This window comes from Sminthopsis crassicaudata, chromosome 4 (assembly GCF_048593235.1).
Source record: "Sminthopsis crassicaudata isolate SCR6 chromosome 4, ASM4859323v1, whole genome shotgun sequence".
Taxonomy (NCBI): Eukaryota; Metazoa; Chordata; class Mammalia; order Dasyuromorphia; family Dasyuridae; genus Sminthopsis; species Sminthopsis crassicaudata.
This window is the reverse complement of record NC_133620.1, coordinates 396,911,955-396,934,241: the sequence shown is the minus strand read 5'-3', so window position 1 is coordinate 396,934,241 and position 22,287 is coordinate 396,911,955. Positions and strand designations below refer to the sequence as shown.

The following is a 22,287-nucleotide window of genomic DNA, read 5'->3' as shown; positions in this document are numbered from 1 at the left end:
GCTTCAGTAATTCTTTTCCCCTCTTATCTCCTCCCCCCCCCCCCCAAAAAAAAAATTCTGTTGTAATTCTTTTCCCTCCCATTCCACCAGGTTCCATTCTAATAGATACACATAAAATCAAATTACATTATGGACATTGTCTGGGAATGTATATTTTATTCCATAGTTTTAGTGAGTCACATCTCCGTTGATAGGAATCTTTTAAACCTTTTTTCCCTTAGAATGTTGTCATTGTATTAATTGGTCTGATTTCTGCTTACTTCAGAATATCTTTCATCATTTCTTATAGCACAGTTGTACTCCTACACCTTCACATATCATGATATGGGCATAATATCAGAGCGGCTTAGATGATCTACATGATGGAGTGCTGGGCCCAGAATCAGTAAAACTTGAATTTGAATTCGGCCCTAAACACTTACTAGGCTAGTCATTTATCATCTGCTTCAAGTTTTCTTATTTATAATATTGGGTTACTAATTACACCTCCTAACCTTATTGTGAAAATGAATTGAGAAAATATTTTTAAAGCACTTGACACAGTAGGTCCTATTATTTATTTAATAATATAATATTAATTATATTATATTATATAATAATAATAGCTCAACACGGGAAACACAGCCCGGACATAGAAAGGATTGACAGGTTGTTAGCTCTTTCTCAATTCTGTGGTGAAGCTATTATTTATCATTATTATTACAGAAGGATAATCACTTTAGCCGGACATAGAAAGGATTGACATAGAAAGGATTGACAGGTTGTTAGCTCTTTCTCATCATTCTGTGGTAGTTGAGTTTATTTTTAATCCAATATGAGTTTTTGAGACTAAATTTTGTACCTTGCTGTAATACTATTGTTGATTTTTTTTTTTTTTTTTTTCAAATTAGGTTGGCTCTTACCAAATTGGATATTTTGGACGTGTTTACAGAAATAAAAGTTGGAGTTGCCTACAAATTAGATGGTGAAATTATACCTCATTTTCCAGGTAATCTTTTATATTTGCAGACAGATTAATATAAGCAATTACTCTCCAAAAAGCAACTTTGCAAGTAGATATTTCTTTTATTTATTTATATATATATATATATATATATATATATATATATATATATATATATATATATATATATACATATATATATATATATATATATATATATATATATATATATAATTTTTTCCAGTTATTACATTTTTCTTTTTAAAACTTTTTAAAAAAACTTTTCTTTTTAAAACTCTTTTCCTTTCTCTCCACCTCACCATCATTGAGAAGGCACATGTGCACTTATGCAAAACCTTTCTATCAGAGTCATGTTGCAAAAAAAAAAAAAAAAAAAAAATCCAGGTTTTCCTTCCCCCTCTCCTCCCAAGAAACTCGGTGGGGGGGGGGGAGTTTAAAAAAAATATCCTGCATTCTGTATTCATCACAATTAGTTTTTTCTCTGGGGATTTGTAACATTTTTCATAATAAGTTCTTCAGAGTAGTCTTGGATTGTTGTATTGCTGAGAATGGCAAAGTCATTCATAGCTGATCATCCCACAACATTGCCATTACTTTATACATAGTATATTTCCCTTTGCATGAGCTCATGGAAGACAGCCAGATTTTTCTGAGAGCATTCTGCTCATCATTTCTTATAAAATAATAGTATTTCATCGTACTTGCATACCAGTTCAGTTAGAGCCGTTTTCCACCTGATGGGTGTCCCCTTAATTTCTAGTACTTATCCCTAAGAAAAGAGCTGCTATAAATATTTTTCTACATATAGGTAGGCCTTTTTTTTTTTTAAATCTTTTGGGATACATGCCTAGTTGGTTAGGATATGCATAATTTTATAGTCCTTTGAGCATAGATCATATTTTTTGATCACTTATCAACTGAGCAAGTAAACATTTCTAGGTACTAGATACCTTTTTAGAAAGCCTATGTGTTCAGTGAAGAATTGGCTTGCTATAAGGTGTCTCAGTCACTACTTAATTCAAAGCCTAAATGGCCAATTCACCCTATTCCAGAAGTGCTTTAGGGCTAACTTAGACTTTTTGAGAGAATTTCATCATGTCATATATGACTTAACAGGATGCCCCCAATAATCCTGTCAAGTTGTTAGAGAACAAAATGCAGGTTTCAAATTCAGATTAGCAAATTATGTCAAATAGTGAAGTTACTTAATTTTGTGGGTATACATTTGGGGGTTAACTTTTAAGCTATATAAAATAACTTGGTTCTGATGATAGCCACCCTCATTTCTTGTTTTAAGAATTCTGGAGTAAAATATTTTGTGGGGTAGGGTAGTGTTAAGCATTTCCACTGTGTATTTCCAGTTTTTTTTATGCAAAGTGAAGGAAAATTAGATAAATTTAAGATTTTAGAAATTTTCGAATATGGTTTTAGGCTCTTTAAATAAGAACAAGCAAACAAATTATGTTCAGTGGTTCTTTGTAACTATTGATAAATGTTGGCCATGTTGCATTGTATGAATTACAAACTGATATTTACTCAACAAATGTCCTTTTTTTTAAGCAAACCAGGAAGTCTTAAATAAAGTTGAAGTACAATATAAAACTCTCCCAGGATGGAATACAGACATATCAAATGCAAGGACATTTAAAGATCTCCCTGTCAATGCACAGAATTATGTTCAATTTATTCAAGATGAGCTTCAAATTCCAGGTAACCAAAACAAGAGTATATCACATATATCTTTCAATTTTGGGAAGGGTGGAGGACTGTGGGGTTTTTTTTTTTTGTTTTTTTTGTTTTCTATAAAGTAACCCCATTTTCTAAAATGGACCTCTGTAAAAGCATATATATACTTGGTCAAATATAGGAATTTTATTAAGAACTATATAAACATTATTATTACTATCTCAGTAGGCCTATTATGTTTGCTATCATTATTGATAGTTTAGAGGAAAGCTTAGATAGAAATGCAATTGGAAATGGCTGTTAACACATTGGAGAAATGGTCCTTTCTAAATAGAATGAGACCCAGAATAGTTTAGAAGAGATAAAAAACAACAACAAATGAATGATACACAATGCCTTAATGGGCATTAAGATCAGCAGGGAATGGCAGTATATTATGGTTATCAATATATGTCTTATCCTCCTATTATACTAACTATAAACTCTGTAAGAGACCAAATTTTATCTGAACTTTGAATCTCCTCCAGAGCTGTAAGCCTTTAGTGCATGATTAAGGGGGAACAATTGATTAGGGAAAAAAAAAAAACCCACCAGATAACTGATGTTAAAAGGAATGTGGTTGTTTTTTTTTTTTTTTTTTTTTTTTTTTACAATATTGTGCTTTATTTTAGTGATTTAGTTATTTTATTTAGTGATTTTAGTTATTTTAGTTATTTTATTTTAAAAAACCTGAGGCTTCAGAGAAAAATTATTTAAAGGAACAAAAAATGGATCCTCTAGTGAAATTAAAGAGATTAATATTCTACACGTAAAAGAAGGCTAAGAAGTTATTTAAATTAATCCATTGAAATCTGAATGATTTTTATGAAGATATTTTTCATATCTGCAGAAGACTGGACAGAAAAAAGGGAGAAATGAATTTATAATGAGATTTTAATTAGCTACAAAAACCATTTGTAGGATTAGATAATTATTAGAGGAGTATATGAAATCTCCAACCTTGGAGAAAGTCAAAGATGATGTCTGGTACATATCTTTGGTAAGTATTCCTTCTGGCCCTTAGTTTCCTCTTCTAAACATTAAGAATGATAGACTAGATGCCTTTGGACCTCTGGATCTTTTTCAGACTTAGTTTTCTAGTCTATTCAAGAAATCTGAAAGAGGAGAACTTTTCATGTGTATCCAACCATGTACGCCCATGATCAGTCCATTCTAAATGATCATGTTCTTCTAGCTCTTAACCAGCATTCCTTATTTAGTGTGGTTTACAGATACACATTGTCATTATTTTTTAGTTATTTCATCATATTTATTAAATACATGCATAGGTGCATCATTCTAGTAAAGATCAAAAGTTTAGCACAGTCTTTGCTCTTGCAGAGAGTCTTGGGCTGAAATGACAGCATGATCAAAGACTTGATTCAAGTACTTTGTGTTTCATAAAAATGACATCTGAAAACAATTGAATTTAGGTAAAATTCATGAATGCATGAATGGATCTTGACTACATTTGTGCTATTTCCCCACATATATTCAGAGATGGGAACAAACCATCAAATGAATGGTCAAAGGCAGCAAGAAGTGAGTACAAACATTTATTGAGTAGTTTTGATGTGCAGTAGTAAAATACAAAGTGCTGATTATTAGAGATTGCCTTTTTTTTTTCAAGTTGCAGAATATCAAAGTAAATTATTTTCATTTTCTTTTTTTTTTAGTTAAATGGATTGGTGTAGGAAAATCCAGAGAATCAATGATTCAGCTCTTTTAAGGACTGCTGATACAGTGAAGAAGCACACTCCTCCCTCCTAAAAGGAAGAGAAAAAAAAAAAAAAGACTGCTTATTCTCAAACATTTTATTTTAAATCTGCAAAGCCAAGGATATGGACACTGAATGGAGAAAAGTCCTACAGTTGTTTTCAGATTTTAGGATCAATGGCTGCTTTGGAAAGAAACTTTGGCATATTCCATTGTCAGCTTTCTTTAGCTGGCATAACTGCCAGATTGTTTTTGCTCCTGCTGCTCATGGTGCCACATTTTCTTTTAATGTTTAGTCATAATATAGTCCGCATTTTTAAAAAATCTAATGTAGAGAGCTCCTTCAAATGTATTTAATTTTCATCATTGTCCCTGTGCTGTCATTGGTGTTATTCACAAATCTTAGATGGTAAGAACAATTAATGCAGTTTTGCACAAATACTTTTACATTCTGATCATTCAAATTCTGTTATTGTAATCTTTGCTGTTAGAGTAAATGATTAAAGAAAGAAGGTTCAGGTCACTTTTGTAATGCTGTAAATTCTTTTTAAATTGTGAGCTGTTTCTTTTGTTCAGAGACTATTGCCAGATTGAATTTTGGGGGCATGCACAGGTTCTTTAATTTGTATAGACAGCATGGAGAACTTGATTTCTGTGAATTATTTAATACTTTGAACATTTAATTGGTCAACAGATAAGAGTTACCCTCGAAAGTTTGCTTATTGTAAAAAGTTCATTTATGATAATTAAAGAACTAGTCTGATATTTGGTGGGTTTGATTCTTTGTGATTTCATACAACTCAGAAACATGTACCTTGCTTTTTGTAATTTAGCATTGTTCTTCTATCTGGTAGGCTTATTCTTCAACATTGTGTCTACCACTATGCCTATAAAATCACATGTTGCCAAATGCACCAAATAAGCCTCCCCAATTGTAAATTATATTTGGATGACTATATTTCTGCTCTCCTGGAAATAAAAGGCACAATTTTGAAGATTAGGCCTAAATTATATTGTGTTTCAGATTAGAAGGATACAGTAAATGGGATATTTTAAATGTTTTAATTAGGTGCCATTTGAATTCCTTTATTTTATTATATCATCAATAGCTGATTAAAAATAACCAAATATTTCTAGTATATCTTTGCATATTGTGTCTTTGTTCTGGAGAGAGGCAACAATTTTTACTGGTAATATTGGCATATCAAATTATTCTCTGGTAAAAGTGTGGCTCGTTTAAAAAGTAGGCTTGTATAATTTGTTTTAACTTTTGGTAATGGGATATCTCAGTTTGTGTATTTTAAAAAAAAACATTTCCTGGTCTTGAATTTATTTGTTGAAGATTTATCATAATAAAAATTGGAACAACCTTTGGAATAGAACAGAAGCTCTATGCCAGTTGCTTTAAAATGCCTATGGGTTATTGAAAACCCAGGCCAGAGAGGAAAAACTGGACCTAAAGGAAGTAATTTCAAATAAGAACAATGTTAGAGATTTGAAAATGTTACCTACTAACTTTTCAGTTAGGTTAGGAAAGGCAAGAAGGGTGGCAAAATTGGAAATAGATTTTAAGTAAATAATGGATTAGACTGTTTAAGGCTCTATTGGTCCTTATTACTTGGAGGTCATTATACCATTGTATATGGTATAATAAAAGGGGAAAAATGTATGACTTTGGGATGGAAAAAAACCAATCAATTGATTCCAATCAATTGATTTTTAAGTATCTTTTTTTTTTTATTTCTATTTTATTTTTTTTTTTTATTTCTATTTTTTCTATTTTTTCTATTTTTATTTTCTATTTTTTCTATTTTTTCTATTATTTCTATTTTTCTATATTATATTCTATATTTCTATATTATATTCTATTATTTCTATTTTTTCTATTTTTATTTTATTTTCTATTTTATTTTATTTTTTTTTTTTTATTTCTGCTGCTTTCCTCTTGGAATCCCTCAGTTTGGGCACTAATAGGCTAGCTCTTCAGGGCTTAGAAGGGGAATTAGCAACTCTCCTTATGTAGTGGAAATCTATTAGAACACTAAATAATTTGCCTAAGTGCACAAGAAATTATTGACAGCCAAAACTAGACTCTTAGGTCTCTCCATAGTGTTCTTTCCATTGTATCTTGGCCTCCTCTGTGTAAAAACAATACAATGCCTTTATTTGAAGGTAAGAAACCTAGCTAGTACTGTTATCTGGTACCCTTTTGGAATGGTGATACACGAGTTCGGAGGCAGGTGTATACTTTTGACAGATTGGCAGGCTTTTTTCTTTTTAAACATAGCCTTTTTTTCCTCCTATGTTTAATAGGAAAGAGATAGGATGTTTTATTTTCACAAATTATAGGTCAAGATAATTGTCACAAATGTACTAACCCTAAAGTGGCTTAGAAATAATCAGTTACTGTTAATATAAACTTGTAAAATTCTTTTATCTAGGAGCTGACTTGCCAAGAAAAATGAAATAATGACAATAATATGTTTATATAGTGTTAAAGATTACTAAGTACTTTAGATTATTTGACTTTTACTACAATGCTTATGAGCTATCTCCTGATAGCTGGTCATATCTCTTAACCCTTTTTACCTTAGTTTCCTCATCTGTGAAATGAAATGAATTAGGAAATGACAAACTATTATTATTCTGCCAAGAAATCCCCAAATGGGATCACAAAGAGTTGGACAAGAGTGAAAAGCAACATGAGGTCCATGTAGTACTTAAATTCTATATGTAGGAATATTTCCATTTTTAGAGATAAGGGAACTTAGAAGTTAATTTGCTCATGGTCACCTAGCTAATAAGTAACAAAGGATTTGAATAGTTTTGTCTGATTCCAGGTCGACTTTATTACTGCCCCAAAGTTCCCACTATATATTGGTACTAGAGTACCAGTTTTATTAGATAGTTAAAACGTCAGTACTGAGTTTTATTTGATTCATTGTGTACTTGAGTACTATGGTATCTTCAACAAAAATGTCAGCTGTGCAGAATTGTGTGAAAATAAAATTCTAGGTTCTTTTTAACAGCAAAACAGATGAAAATGTTCTTTATTTAAGAAAGCACTGGAGGACCTTTGAAGCAGCTAGGTGGCACAGTGGATAGAGTGCTGGGGCTGCAGTTAGGAAAGGCATCTTCCTGAGCTCAAATCTAGCCTCAGCTACTACCTTTTGTCCCTTGAACAAGTAACTTTGTTCTGAAATTCTTATCTGTAAAATGAGCTGGAAAAGGAAATGGTAAAATTTACCACTTTGGGGATTTTCTTGGCAAAAATATACAGGGTCACGAAAGTCAGAGACATGACTGAAAATGAGTGAACAACAATGGAAATAGTGCAAGATGAATAGAAGGCCTGTTGTGCTGCTTATTCCTGATCTTTGAGAAGAGGCCCCTACCAGGTTGGGATTACCCATTATGAAGAATTTTGAAGACATAGATGCATAAAGTGTGTGAATGGATCTTCAGTCTGTCTTACCAGTGAGACTTGACTATTTTTTTGTTAATTTAGTCTGTGTAGAAACTTTTAAATACCTTATGTTTCTTCAGTTTTTTTTTTCTTAAGGTGGTCCTGTTCTCATTGACTCTTCTCACCTCTGATCTTCTCATTTGTTACTCCTTTCCTAAGGTTTCATTCTTTTTCTTTTTCGTCAAGTAGATTCCACCTTCCTCTCCTTCCTTTAGGCTAGTCCTAATCATTAAATTTTTTTTGCTCTCTTTCCAAAAAGTACTCTTAATCTCTTCAATATCGAGCTTCTCTTTCTGTTTACTCTAGACCCTAAATCTCTGATTCAGAACTCCTAGAATTCTCTGGATTTTTAATGCAGATATCTACTACTCTAGATTTTTCATCTAGATGCTTTCTGCCACTGCCTTGAGGGACTTAACCCCACAATTCCTTTTTTTTAATTATTTATTTATTTTTTATTGGCATGATTCTGGGAGTGAAACACAAGGTATTGCAGATATCAGAGAGAACACTGCCGCATGGCCCCTCCCACGCCATTGATATATGTTCTTTTTTGTTGACCTCTCCCTCTTCTAACTTTTGAATCCATCTACATTTGTTTGAATATCTCCAGTACTTCAGGTACCAGTTGTCCTAAGAAGTTCCAACTTGTTTTAAGCACCAAAATCCCCAAGACTTCACCTTTACCCGAAGGAGCATTCATCAATGGACTCTCCTCTTCCAGAGTAAGACCCCTTCCTTGCTTTCCTTAAAGTCATTTCTTTTTCTGAGACCACAAAAGTAGCCTTACCTTGTTTGCTAACACTTGATTTGACTCAGGCACTGACTCATTCTTCCCGTTTCTCTCCCCCTTTTTAATGTACTCTCCCATGTTGTAATGTAGTCCTACAAAAGAAATGCTCATCTTTAGGTAGGTGTCACCAGTTCTGTCCATAATGCTCTTGGCCCATCTCTTCACTGTTCTCTACCAGATTTCCACCTTTGCCTTTGTATACAATTTGAAATGTCACTGGTCTTTATCCTTGTCTGTTACCTCCTACATTTTTGTTTTTTGGAGTATCAAGAAGCAAATAATCTTTTAGTTCTATTTTTCTTTATGATTGAATAGTTAATTCTTTATCAGAGTTAGCTCAAATTTGCTGAATGGGTCCATCTTGGGCTACATGCTGAGTTTCATTGCTCTTCAAAACACATGATTCCATTCCTTTTTTTTTTTTCCAGTGAGTATAGAAGAGTGTAATGTCTTTTCCTTTGTATTTAAAGATCTTTCTCCTTATGATTTGCAGAACTTGTTTTCAAATTGGATTGTTAAATTTAACTACTATCTGGAGTTTGCAGCTTTGGATTTTTTTTTTTTTTCTGTAGATTTGTGAATTCTTTCTATTGGTATTTCACTTTCTATATTCAGAAATTCTGATCAGTTATCTTTTGTTATTTCTTTCATTCTGCTGTCAAGAGTGTGAAGATTCATGTTTTTCTCCTGCATAGTGAGCCTTTTTTTTTTTTTTTTTTTTAATGTTTCTGGTTTTTTCTTCAAGGCTCTTCCATTTCTGTATATTCACATTTCTAATCTATTCTCTCATTTGGTTTTTTGGGGAGACTTAGCATCACAGATTTTTTCTATTCTGCTCATGATTTTTACTGTTTAGAACATAATTCTGTTTTCATAAATCTCATTTCTTTTTTAAACAACTTAGAAATAATATGATGTGGTTTCACGTTCTCAAATCAGGTCCTTTGACTCATCAAGTACTGTATTTTCTCTTATTTTGAGTATTCATTCATAGATTCTTGAGTTTGGAGGTCATTGGGGCAGCTAGGTGGCGCAGTGGATACAGCACCAGCCCTGAATTCAGGAGTTCAAATCTGGTCTCAAACACTTCCTAGCTATGTGACCCTGGGTAAGTCACTTAACCCCACCAGGGGGTGAGGGGAGTGGAGTTTTGGAGGTCATTTTATTCTGTTGATATTGTTTTTCCTTTTTTAAAAATCTGGTTATGTTCAAAAGTTTTCTTTCTGTAATTTTTCTGTAATTTTTGTTACTTTGGTGATCCTCCATCTGTTTTCCTTATCAATCACTTTCTGATTTTGTCTTCACTGATTATACTTTCCTTGGAGGATGGATTTTATATGAGAATGCCCCAATCCTGGTGGCTTGTCCCACTCCTTCTGTTCCTCAGAAGAATGAACCTCTTTGATTCATCACCAGCATTTTAGAGCCTGTTTCCCCTTATTACTAGTTCATAATTTTGTAGTAATGGTTTCAGACTGATCGAGCTTTTGCTTTTGAAGGATTGTAGTCACATTAGTTCTAGAAGCCCAAGAAAATTTCTGCAACCTGGAGCCAAGGTCTCTGAGGTGTTGAAATGGATTGTGATGTGGGTCTGTCATATCCACACACTAACTTATGTTACTACAAAGTTGCTGTTGGTAACATGGGAGGTGGAATAAGAGTGCTGGTCAGTGAGCATCAGTTTTGGGGCTTCAAAAATTTTTTTTTTTTGGAGAAGTTGCTTACCAGAAAGTGTAATTTAATTAAATTGCATTAGGCTCACATAGTTATTAAAATCGAGTTGAAAAACAGATTAGAATATTTCAGAGTGCTACACTGAGTTTCCTTCCCAATTTTTTCAGGACATTAGTGGGAGGGTTAGCTCAAAGGGTCTCTTTATCTCCAACACCATCCATCTGTAAAGTACACCTATTACTCAGAATGTCTTGCTTTCCAAAATGATACACACTGATCCAATAGCCCACATCCACAGAAAGTTTTTGAATTGCTTCCCACCCATCCTTACTCGTTCATAACCAATAGCAGAATGCTTGTCATTAGTACCTGTGATCTGATTTTGAGACTTTCAGAAAAGTTAATTAGCTGGTATCCTTGGGATATAATCCCCTAATCGAAGCTTAATTGGCATGATGATGACATCTCATTAGCTGGTGAAAGATAATAATTTGTGTAATTTATATTTTAGAATTCATTAAATCTTATTCATACCTGTAGACATGATTTTGCTATTATTGTCTTTTATCAGAATGTCAGTTGAGAACACCAAATATTACTCTATCTGCCTGGGGAATTATTATTGGAGTTCAGATCTACTTCTTTCGAAAGCTTTCTTCTCATCAGAAGAGCTTTGGTAGGGAAGTAAGTGGCTTCGGATCAAGTACTGGTGTGGCTAAAATCTGGTCCGATTCTATGATAAAAGGAAAAAGGAATTTAATTTTATGAATTGTGAGTATATTAAAATACAATGCTAAATATTATATTAAAATGACTTCTATAATATCAATACAAAGGCAAAGAAAGTATTTGACAAACTTACATAAAGGATATTTAGATGATAAGCAATTGGACAAGATTACACGTAGGGGACAGATAAAACTTGTAATTTCACTGATAGAGGAATGCATTGTAATTTTAGGGCTTCAGACTAGTTTGTCAGGCGGCTTTCAACTCTGGTCTTTCTGACTCTGAAAGTAGTTCTCTCACTATGCCCTGGTGCCTGTCTAATTTTGTTTTGACCCAATTTATATCAACAAAGTCATTAACTCATTTTAGCACTCAGAGCAAATATTTTACAAGTAGTCTCTTTGGGCAGTTAGGCAGTGGAGTGGGGTCAGGAAGCTAGAGGTCAAATCTAGCCTCAGACACTTATTTGCCTCAGTTTCCTCATCTGTAAAATGGGAGTTTTACTGTGAGGATCAAGTGAGATAATAAGTGCTTAGCACAGTAATTAGAAATTGAGGGAATTTCCATCAATTGGGTAATGATTGAACAAATTATGGAATATGATTGTGATTTAAGAAAAGACAAGCAAGATTATTTCAGGAAAACCTGGAAAGACTTACGTGAACTGATGCAAAGTAAAATGAGCACAACCAGAAAAACTTTGTATATATCAATTTGCAATGCTTACAATAATTCAGAAGGACTCATAATGAAACACACTGTCCATCTCCAGAGAAAGAACTGATATTGTCTGAATACAGACTGAAACAGACTATTTTCTTAAAAACACGTATGGGACTGCCTGCCATGTAGGGCAAGGGGGTGGAGAAGAGGGGAAAATTCAGAACAGAAGTGAGTGCAAGGGATAATGTAAAAAATTACCCATGCATATGTACTGTCAAAAAAAAGTTATAATTATAAAATTAATTAAAAAAATAGAATTGGCTGGATAGAAAGAGATACAAAGACTAACTGAAGAAAATAATTCCTTAGAAATCAGAATTGGGCAAGTGGAAGTTAATGACTCCACAAAACATGTAGAAACAAAATCAAAAAAATGGGAAAAAATTAAATATGGAAAATAGATTGAGATCATTTAAGAACTATTAGATGACCAGAAAGCCACAATGAATGAAAAAGCCTAGACCTCATATTTTAAGAATTTTTTTAAAAGAAAAGTGCCCAATATCCCAGACCCAGATGGCAAAATAGAAAGATCACTTGAAATAAACAAGTAAATTATAAGGAATAAGCAAAAAAAAAAATTTGCCTAAAAGAAAATTATTACAATTATAAAAATTACAATACAGTAATATCAATACTAACATATGCATTAAATTGTATAGCATCCAGATTCTTAAAGGAAAAGTCAAATGCATTACAGGAGGAAACAGACAATAAGTCTGTATTAGTGGGAGACTTCAACTTTCCTCTCTCAAAGCCAGTTAAATCTAACCATAAAATAAATAATAAGGAAATCAAGTAGATGAATAGAATTACATATGATAGGCTTCTGGAGAAAAATGCATGGAAATAGAAAATAATGTATCTTTTTTTCTTAGCTGCACATAGTGTCCTCACAAAAATTGTCCATGTATTATGTTCTAAAAACCTCACAACCAAATGCAGAAACGCAGAAATATTAAATGTGCCCTTTTCATACCATAATAAAATTAAATTATTTAACTAAGGGCTACTGAAACATAGATTAAAAGTTAACCGGAAACTAATCGAATCCTAAAGAATTAGTGGGTGACAGAACAAATCATAGAAGCAATCATTTTCATTTAAGAGTATAAACATTCTAAAATATGTGAAATGCAGTGAAAGCAGGGGGAAATTTATCAACTCCATATGTGCACATCAGCAAAAGGGAAAGGACAGATCAATGGATTGGGAATGCAAAAAAAAAAATAGAAATAACAAATTCCCAAATTAATACAAAAATGGAAACCCTGAAAATAAAGGAGAACTTATCAATTGAAATCATCAATTCAAAAGTTTATTAGTTCAAACCATTGAACTAATAAAACTAAGAAGGCAGTTTTATGAAAAAGCCAATACAATAGATAAATCATTGGTTAATTTGATTTTTTTAAAAGTGGAAAGCCAAATTATTAATATCAGAAATGAAAAGAGCAAATGCACCACCAATGAAGCTGAAATTAAATCAATTCTTAGAAAGTATTTTGCCCAATTATATGTCAGACTGACAATGTAAGTAAAATGGATGAATATTTACAATAATACAAACTGCCCAGATTAACAAAAGAGGAAATAGGATATTTAAATTTATATTGGAAAAAGAAAATGAACAAGCCATTAATGAGCTTCCTAAGAAAAAATCCCCAGGAAATGATGTATTTATAAGTAAATTTTACCAAACAATTAAGGAACAATTAGTTCTAATATAAACTATTTGAAAAAAAATAGGTAAAGAAGGTATCCTAGAACCAAATTTCTTTTATGATACAAATATAATTTTGGTACCAAACCAGGGAAAGCAAAAACAAAACTATAGATCATTTTAAGTAAAATGCTAGCAAGGAGACTACAGCAATATATCACGAAGATTATACACTATGACCAGGCTTGGATTTATACTAGGAATAAAGGACTGGTTCAATATTAGGAAAACTGTCAATACAATTGGTCATATTAATAACAATCATGATTTGCATCAATAGATGCAAAAAAGGCTTTTGTCAAGTTACAACAGCCATTCACATTAAGAAGTACTAGAAAGCATAGGAATCAAAAAAAACATTTCTTAAAATGTTTGAGGATTTCCCAATAAGATCAGACGAAGCAAAGATATCTATCATTAACATTATTATTTAATAATTTATTAGGAATGTTAGCTATAGCAATAGCATAAAAAAAAGAAATTGAAGGAATAAAAACAATCAATGAAGAAACAAAGCTGTCACACACTCTTCACAAATGATATGATAGTATATTTTAAGAATGCCCAAGAGAATCACCTAAATTATTTGAAATAATTAACTTTAGCAAAATTGCAGGATATAAAATAAGCTGACATAAATCATTAACTTTTCTATAGAGTATGAACAGAAAGAGATAGAGAAGAGATAGAAAAACTTCATTTAAAACAACTGCAGACAACATACAATACTTGGGAATCTACTTGCCAAGACCCAGAAATTATATGAATACAATTACAAAATACATTTCACACAAATAAAGATTGATCTAAACACATGAAGAAATATTAATTACTTATGAGTATGACAAGCCAATACTAATAAAATGGCAATCCTATCTATGTTAATTTACTTATTCAGTGCCATTCCAATCACAACTACCAATTATTTTATTGAGCTACAAAAAATAGTAACAAAATTTATCTGGAAGAATAAATAGTCAAGAATAATAAGAAAATCAATGAAAAATAGTTATGGGAGGTGCCAGGTGCCCTAGCAATTCCAGATTTCAAGCTACATTACAAAATGATAATCATCAAAACAAGCTGATGCTGGCTGAGAAATGGTAGTTCAGTGGCACAGATTAGGTACACAAAGAATAGTAGTAAATGACTTTAGGACATAGTGTTTGATAAATCTCAAAGAAAAAGGTAAAAGTTTTCAGACAAGAACTCGCTATTTGACAAAAGTTGCTGGTAAAACTAGAAAGCAGTTTGACAGAAACTGGTCCTAAATCAACCTCTCACATCAAGAGAAAGCCCCCAAATGGGTAAATTATTTAGAAATAAAGGGTGATCAATCCCTCTATTTTTGTCTGCCTGCATTTTTTATTTCCTTCACAGATTAATTGTATACTATTTCAAAGTCTGATTCTTTTTGTACAGCAAAATAATTATGGACATGTATACATATATTGTATTTAACTTATATTTTAACATATTTAATATGTATTAGTCAACCTGCCATCTGGGGGAAGGGGTGGGAGAAAGGAGGGGAAAAATTGGAACAAAGGGTTTTGCAATTGTCAATGCTGAAAAATTACCCATGCATATATCTTGTAAATAAAAAGCTATAATTAAAATTAAAAAAAAAAAAAAGAAACTAAGGATAATACTATAAATGAAGTAGGGGAGCATGGGAAAATATACCTGCTAGATCTATGGATAAAGGAAGAGTGATATAAATAATGATGAGGATGATTTAAGAAAAATCTAGACGACTCACATGAACTGATACAGAATGAAGTGAGCAATTCAGAATTGTTTTGGATCATGCACTGATCAGAGTAGTGATGCTGTTACTATGTACACAGTGTTTTCCTGGTTCTGATCACTTCACTTTATATCTGTCATATAAGTCTTTCCAGGAGTTTTTTGAAATCTCCTCTCTCCCCCCTCTTCATTTCTTATTGTGCCATAGTATTTATCATAATCCATATGCCATAGCTTATTCAACCATTTCCCAAATTGATTGGACATCATTTCAATTTCCAATCCTTTGCCACCACAAAAAGAGCTAGTCATTTTCATTATTATAACTTTAGAATCAAGAAGCCCAGCAAGCAGCCTTCTTTCTAGGATGGGTAGTTCTTAAAACTTTTTGTGTCATGAACCCATTGGGTAATTAAGTGAAATCTCTTTTTAGAATCATGTTGTTAAATGTAGAAAATAAAATATATATGATTATAAAAGAAATGGATTATTTGAAATACAGTTATCAAAATATTTTTTAAAAGTTTGTGTTGCAGAATGAATGGAACAGAGTACTTTTTTCCTCTTAAATTAATTTATTTAATATCCCCCCCCCCCAGTTACATTGAAAACAATTTTTTTACATTTGGTTATAAGATTTTTGAGTTCTAGGTTCTCTCCCATATCCCCACCTAAATTAAGTTATAGAAAAAATTTCCATAAAAGTCAAGTGAACAAAGCAATTTATAGAAGAACAACGGTATTAAAACATTACAATCTTTCTGTATAGGATAGCAGGTGGCACAGTGGATAGAGTACTGAACCTGGAGTGAGGAGGACCTGAGTTCAAATTCAATCTCAGACACTTATTAGCTGGGTGACCTTGGGCAAGTTGCTTAAATGCCTGTTTTCTCAATTTTAGAATAGTGATAATACTAGCACTCATCTCCCATGACTTTTGTGAGGATCAAGTAGAATGATAGTTGTAAAACACTTAGTCTACCCATTACAAAGTACGCTTCTTGAGAGCAGGGATCATGCATTTTTTTTTTTTTTTGTCTGTGTATTCCAATTGCTTAGCACTTGGCCTCTAATAGGTCTATAATAAATGCACGTTGACTGACAAATGTGTAAATCACTTTACAAAGCATTGTATAAATACATTTATATTATGCTTTCAGCCTCAGTTTCTCATCTGTAAAATGGGAGCAATAATAGCAAAAATAGGGCTGTTGTGAAGATCAAATAAGATAGCTATGTAAAATGCCTTGCAAATATTAAAGCATTCAAAATGCTAATTAATACCATGCACAGTAATCCTGGACTGGTCACTTAATCCCTGGGTTGTAATCTGAATTTCTGAATGCAATTCCCACATTAAGAAGTCCCTACATGAATGAAAGTGTACATTCTTTGTAAGATTTGCAAAGTTTTTAAAGGTACATTATTTCAAATTATCTTTCTAATACCTCTTTTAGGTAAGTACAATTAATATTTCTGTCTATATTCTACAGATGAGGACACTGAAGGTCAAAAAATATGTTACTTTCTTATGGTTACATGGCTAACAAGTGTCAGAGGTGTGATTTGAACCACTGTGTAAAGTGTAAAGCCTTTCTTTGTTCTCACCTTGGATTAAATGCATTAGCCTAACTCAGGAGTCTGCATAAATTGATAAATGACTTCTTTGAAAATTATTCTAACTCAGCATGTCCAAAATATATATTAAACTATTAAATGCCATGCTCTTCTGAAGTCCCTCTTCCTTGACAGGATAATTACTTTAGTTCAATGATAATGAAGCTTTGGGCAGAGCAGTCTGCCCAAACTGTTTCCACAAGGAACTTCCATTTATAGGAACCTGTATAAATTTTTCCTTGAGGCATTGGAGAGAGAGATTAGGAATTCCTATCTGGGCATTGACCGTTTTTAGACAGCCTCCTCAGCTTTGGGTACTTCACATATCAGCAGGTACTAATTTGTGAGATAGTCCTTAAGACAAGAAAGGACTAGTTTATATTCTTAAAAGACTATAAAACTATGCATACTATTTGATCCAGGAGTGCCACTACTAGGTCTGTATCCCAAAGAGATCATAAAAGAGGGAAAAGGACCCGCATGTGCAAAAATATTTGTAGCAATTCTTTTTGTGGTGGCAAAGAAATGGAAACTGAGTGGATGCCCATCTATTGGGGAATGGTTGATTAAATTATGGTATGTGAATGTCATAGAATATTATCGTTCTGTAAGAAATAATGAACAGGTAGATTTCAGAAAAGCCTGGAAAGACTTACATGAACTGATGTTAAATGAAGTGAGCAGAACCAGAAAAACATTGTACACAGCAATAGCAATGTGGGATGATTATCTTTGAGAGACTTAGCTCCTCTTAGCAATGCAGTGAAACAAAGCAATTCCAATAAACTTTGGACGAAAATACCCTCCACATCTGGATCAAGAACTATGGAGACTGAATTCAGATTGAAACAGACTATTTTCACCTTTTTTTCTTATGGTTTTTTCCTTTTTTTTTTTTTCCCCCCAACATGACTCCTGTGTAAATATGTTCAAAATGATCATGCATGTATAATCTATATCAAATTGCTTGCTAGCTTGAGCAGGGGGAAGGGAAGGAAGGGAAGGAGAAAAAAATTTGGAATTCAAATGTTTTAAAGAATGAAAGTTGAAAACTATCTTCACATGTAATTGAAATTAGAAGGGAAAAAATACTAGAATGAAGCAAAAACAAAAAAAAAAAAGAAAAAAGAAAGGAAAGAAGTGAAGGAAAACAAAGAAAAAAGAAAGAAAGAAAGGAAAAGAATGGACCAGTTTGGCCAAAGGGAGATTAAGATATATTTCAAAAGAATTCTGAGCACTTAACTTACCGAACTTGTAAAATGGCAAAGAAAAGGCTCTTTGGTAAGTGGTTTCTTTGTACCACCCCTTGGGTGGTTGTGGATCCATCCTTCGATAAGAAATGTAGTTGGCAAGGGTTAACTGGTCAAATTGAACTGGGGGACTTTTCGGTTGGTAACAAGATATCAAGTCCTCAGGATACCTAAAAGAAAATAATATTAAACACACACAGATTTACTCTGATAAGATTTCATTCTTCACAGAAGCAATTGTTGTCTATTTCTTTTAATAAGATGTCAAGTCTGTAAAGATTCATTGTTTTTAGTAGTTTAATTCAATTCAGGTCAATTTTAAGGATTATGTGACTCCTGTGTATGTTGATCTATGTTAGGCATATGCCCAATTCTGGCACACATATGATATATATATAAGCATACATATCTGAAATATGATATATAATATACATACACAAAATAATGAGTACTAGTAGTAGTAGTAGTAGTAGTAGTAGTAGTAGTAGTAATAGTAAGGGGACAGAGCTGAAATCAGTAAAAATTATGGAGCTTAGGAAACATCTTTAAGTGAGTTGGTGCTTCATTTTAGTCTAAAAAGGAGCTAGAGCTTTGTCTTTTGTTCTCAAAGAGGACTGTGACATCAGATAGGTGATGCTATAACTTGCAAGTAAATTGGATTTAAGGGAGGAAGGGCTATACAAAATCACCAACCTCACTCCTTTGGAGCCATTTGGGTCCAGTGGCAAGATATAGGTCAGGATGTTTAGAGATGGTTGCTTTAAGAGATGAAGGTGAGGAGAGAAAGCATCCTCAGCATCTCATGCAAAGACATGGAAATGGGAGCTGAAATATCATGTATGGGAGGCTAAAACAAAGAGGCTATGAGAGATATTAAATAGGAAATTAATCAGGAAAGATAAATTGGATCCAAAATGTGAAGAATTTAAAAGTTAAATATAGAGGATGCTGATGCAGGTAGCTAAGGATGCAAATTTGGGTTTCATTTACAGAAATTATAATTGAACTCATAAAAGCTATTTAGATCCCTAAGAAAATATAAAAGTACTAGACAGTGCCCTGGGAGTATACCCATGAATAAGCATGGGATATGGATAATGTCCATGCAAAGGAGACTGAGTCACATAATAAGAGGAGGAGAGAGTAATATCAGAATAATGAAGGGCCAAAAGAATATTTATGAAGAGAGGAAGGTCAATGATGTCAATTGACCTTGATGTTAGATAGCCTTTGCTCTTGATTTCATAGATCATTAGATCAGAAAGATCAGAGAGTAGTAAGTAATGAACCCCCAATAACAGATAAAGACATTCAGATCCAGAGAAGGAAAATGATTTGTCCAAGATAAAATTTGGCAATTTAAACACGTAGTAAATTGTTTCTTGTATTTCTTTCATGAAATTCTCTAAAATAATAAATTAGGAATTTGTCTCACCCAAGAGGTCTCTGAAGTTCCTTAACATAATGGACTTTTGCCAATTGCCCGCTATAATATCCATTGATGTACTTTCCTTGAGGAACAATACATAATCTAGGGAAGAAAGCATAGAATTAGCAGATAAACAATAAATAGTCATTTTGAGGAATGTCATTTTAAGAAATAAATCCCATTTTTTTTTTTTTTTTTTAGCACAAAGTGCTGTTGGGAAGGAATAAGAACAAAAACTGGCAGTTATATAGATGAAGCCCTAGTGAAATTTGAAGCTTTAATACTTTTAGCCTATTATTTTAGCACTGTAGTGAGGAATTAAACCTTAACCCTGCAAGAATGCTTTTGAAACATCCTGAATATCACTTTTATGTACATCATCTTGAAGTGGGTTGTGGTCCCTTTAAGAAACTATTTCCTATTGATTTGTGATAACTTTTGGATTCCCAGCCTCTCCTAGCTGAGGCATTTCAGTTCAGGAAGGCAGAGCCTTTAATTCATAAATCCTAGTCAAAAGCATCCCTTTGAATTCCAATGAGATCCAGACTTGTCCCAGTCCCCATCGCATCTGAGCCAACTTGGGCTCTCCCAGCCCCCATTCTGATGATCCAACCCCCACCAAGACAAGCAATATAATGAGCTTCCATCAATCAAGCTCTTTGCAGATGGACCTTGGCAGTTCCCTTTACTGCCAGGATCTTCTGCCCACTGAGAACTGTATTCTCAGTGCAAAACTACATTTTCCATAGATCTGTCCACTGGAATACTCTTTCCAGTGCCATTCTATTCCCTAACCAGACTTTAACCTTACTTCCAATCCCCATAATAAACCTCTTATCAATCTAGGTTTTTGGGTCTGTAAATTCCTTTACAGAGAACATCTTGTGCCGCCAGAAAGGAGTCCCTAAAACTCCCTACTCTTGTGCCAAATTCCAAAGGGTTACAGGGGAGCCAGACCTCTCCATTTGATTCCCTGAACCCCAAACCTGCCACTAGACCTTATCATTCGACTCCCTGACCACCAGAAACCCTAATTTCATTTTGAGTTCCCTAAATCTAAAACTTATCATCATTTGATCTTCATCCTAACATTAAGGTGAATTCTAACATTATTATTATCCCCATTTTATAAATGAGAGAACTGAGGCTGTTAGTGAATAAGTGACTTGCCCAGAGCTGCAAAGCAAATAATTATAGGCAAGATATAAATTCAAGTACTCCTGAATCTAAGGCTAGTATTATTCTATCCACACGCTACATTGTCAGAGGAAAGGATCAACCTGAAGAGCTAGCTGGAAAAAATGAAGGATTAGGAAGGATTACTTATTGATGCTAAAAATACACTTTTAAAAGCATTCCCCCCCCCAAAAAAAAATGTTTCTTGGATTTGCATTTATTTAAAGTAAATTTTGCAAAGAAGTCATTGTTACTATCATTACTATTGAATATATTCATCAGCAGAAGTGATAGTTTTAAAGTTGACTAGCTTCACAGGTAAATTGATAAATCAACCACCACATATTTTTAGAAAATCTCCACTGTCTTCATGGAGTTTACAATTTTATTAGAAAATCATGAATAACAAAGAAAACTATATTACAAACTCTTTACTAGCTGTACGTGTCTATTACATAGCAAGCTCTTTGAAGGCAAGCACCAATTTCTCATAATTAAGTGACTGATAAACCTGAGAACACAAATTATTTGAAGAAGATTCTCTCTATTTAACAATAACTCTTAGGAAACTGAAAAACATTCTTTATTCAAATGAGAAAAAACTTGGATAATTGGAGAGACACATCAGTTGCTGTCATTGGTTGTCCTGTTAAGAGAGTTATCTTGGTGAGCTCACAATTAAGATAAGAGGGGAAAGCAATTTACATGAGAAATAAGATAAAATAAGGAAGAGGTGATCACCAAAACTAATTTATCACTAGAAGTAATTTTATCACCAGACTGACACAAGGAATAAAATATAAGACAAAATGTAAATTACAAGATATTAAATATCAGATAAAAAATAAGATATAGAATATAAGATGAAAGATATAAAAATATAAGATAAAATTTATAAGATTGATCCTTGACCAGCAGATATCAATATAGTTATACATATTGAATTGGAATAAAGCAAAATCAGTCAGGTAGCAGGAACAGAGAATATTATCTGAAAGTTTTTCCAAACTGCTTTGACACCTTTCAGATTAGTGGCAAAAACCACCTTAGAAAGAGGAGACTATTTGATAGGGAAGACAGCATTTTTTTTTTTTTTTGAGGTATGCCTAGAGTGGCATGGGTAAAAATAATAGGAAAAATTGATAGAGGAACATCATATACAAAAATCAGGCAATGACCTAAATGAGACTTTTAATAACTTTGTCAATTGCTGAATGATGGCAATCCAGTGTTCAATCAGGATGGGGAGGCAGCTTAAATTTTATTAAAACAACTTGCCTTTGAAAATGCTAATGCCAATTGTAAAAAAGCATTAACTGGAGGAAAAACAAAAAAATTACTTTAGTAGAAATGATTCAAAAGGCTCAAAATATTAGGACTTTTATTTTTCAAGCTGCAATAATGATTGTTGCATTAAATTAGGAAAATTTATGAATTAAAAAATTTTTTTTCAAATTCTCTGAAATGCAGGAAGGGTAGACACTGGGCTTTTGAATATTACTCAGAATGATAGGGAAGGTAATTTATATCAGGAAAACATTTCAGAACTAGCT

The 22,287-nt window shown here is 32.8% G+C and overlaps 2 protein-coding genes across 7 annotated transcripts in view; one reads left to right on the top strand and one right to left on the bottom strand.

Moving 5' to 3' along the window:
• ADSS2 (adenylosuccinate synthase 2) overlaps nucleotides 1-5,784 on the top strand; it is a 34,830-nt gene extending 29,046 nt beyond the window's left edge. For 3 of the 5 annotated variants that reach the window (XM_074262547.1, XM_074262543.1, XM_074262545.1), the window contains exons 11-14: nucleotides 891-988; nucleotides 2,525-2,674; nucleotides 4,188-4,231; nucleotides 4,366-5,784. In XM_074262547.1, coding sequence (XP_074118648.1) covers nucleotides 891-988; nucleotides 2,525-2,674; nucleotides 4,188-4,231; nucleotides 4,366-4,383 — 310 coding nt within the window. In that variant the 3' untranslated portion in view covers nucleotides 4,384-5,784. The remainder of the gene's footprint in view (nucleotides 1-890; nucleotides 989-2,524; nucleotides 2,675-4,187; nucleotides 4,232-4,365) is intronic. The other 2 variants (XM_074262546.1, XM_074262544.1) reach the window with 1 other exon arrangement.
• Nucleotides 5,785-10,807: 5,023 nt separating this feature from the next.
• SPMIP3 (sperm microtubule inner protein 3) overlaps nucleotides 10,808-22,287 on the bottom strand; it is a 34,746-nt gene continuing 23,266 nt past the window's right edge. The window contains exons 4-6 of one of the 2 annotated variants that reach the window (XM_074262541.1): nucleotides 19,565-19,660; nucleotides 18,127-18,299; nucleotides 10,808-11,071 (exon numbers count right to left, since the gene is read on the bottom strand). In XM_074262541.1, coding sequence (XP_074118642.1) covers nucleotides 11,001-11,071; nucleotides 18,127-18,299; nucleotides 19,565-19,660 — 340 coding nt within the window. In that variant the 3' untranslated portion in view covers nucleotides 10,808-11,000. The remainder of the gene's footprint in view (nucleotides 11,072-18,126; nucleotides 18,300-19,564; nucleotides 19,661-22,287) is intronic. The other variant, XM_074262542.1, reaches the window with a different exon arrangement.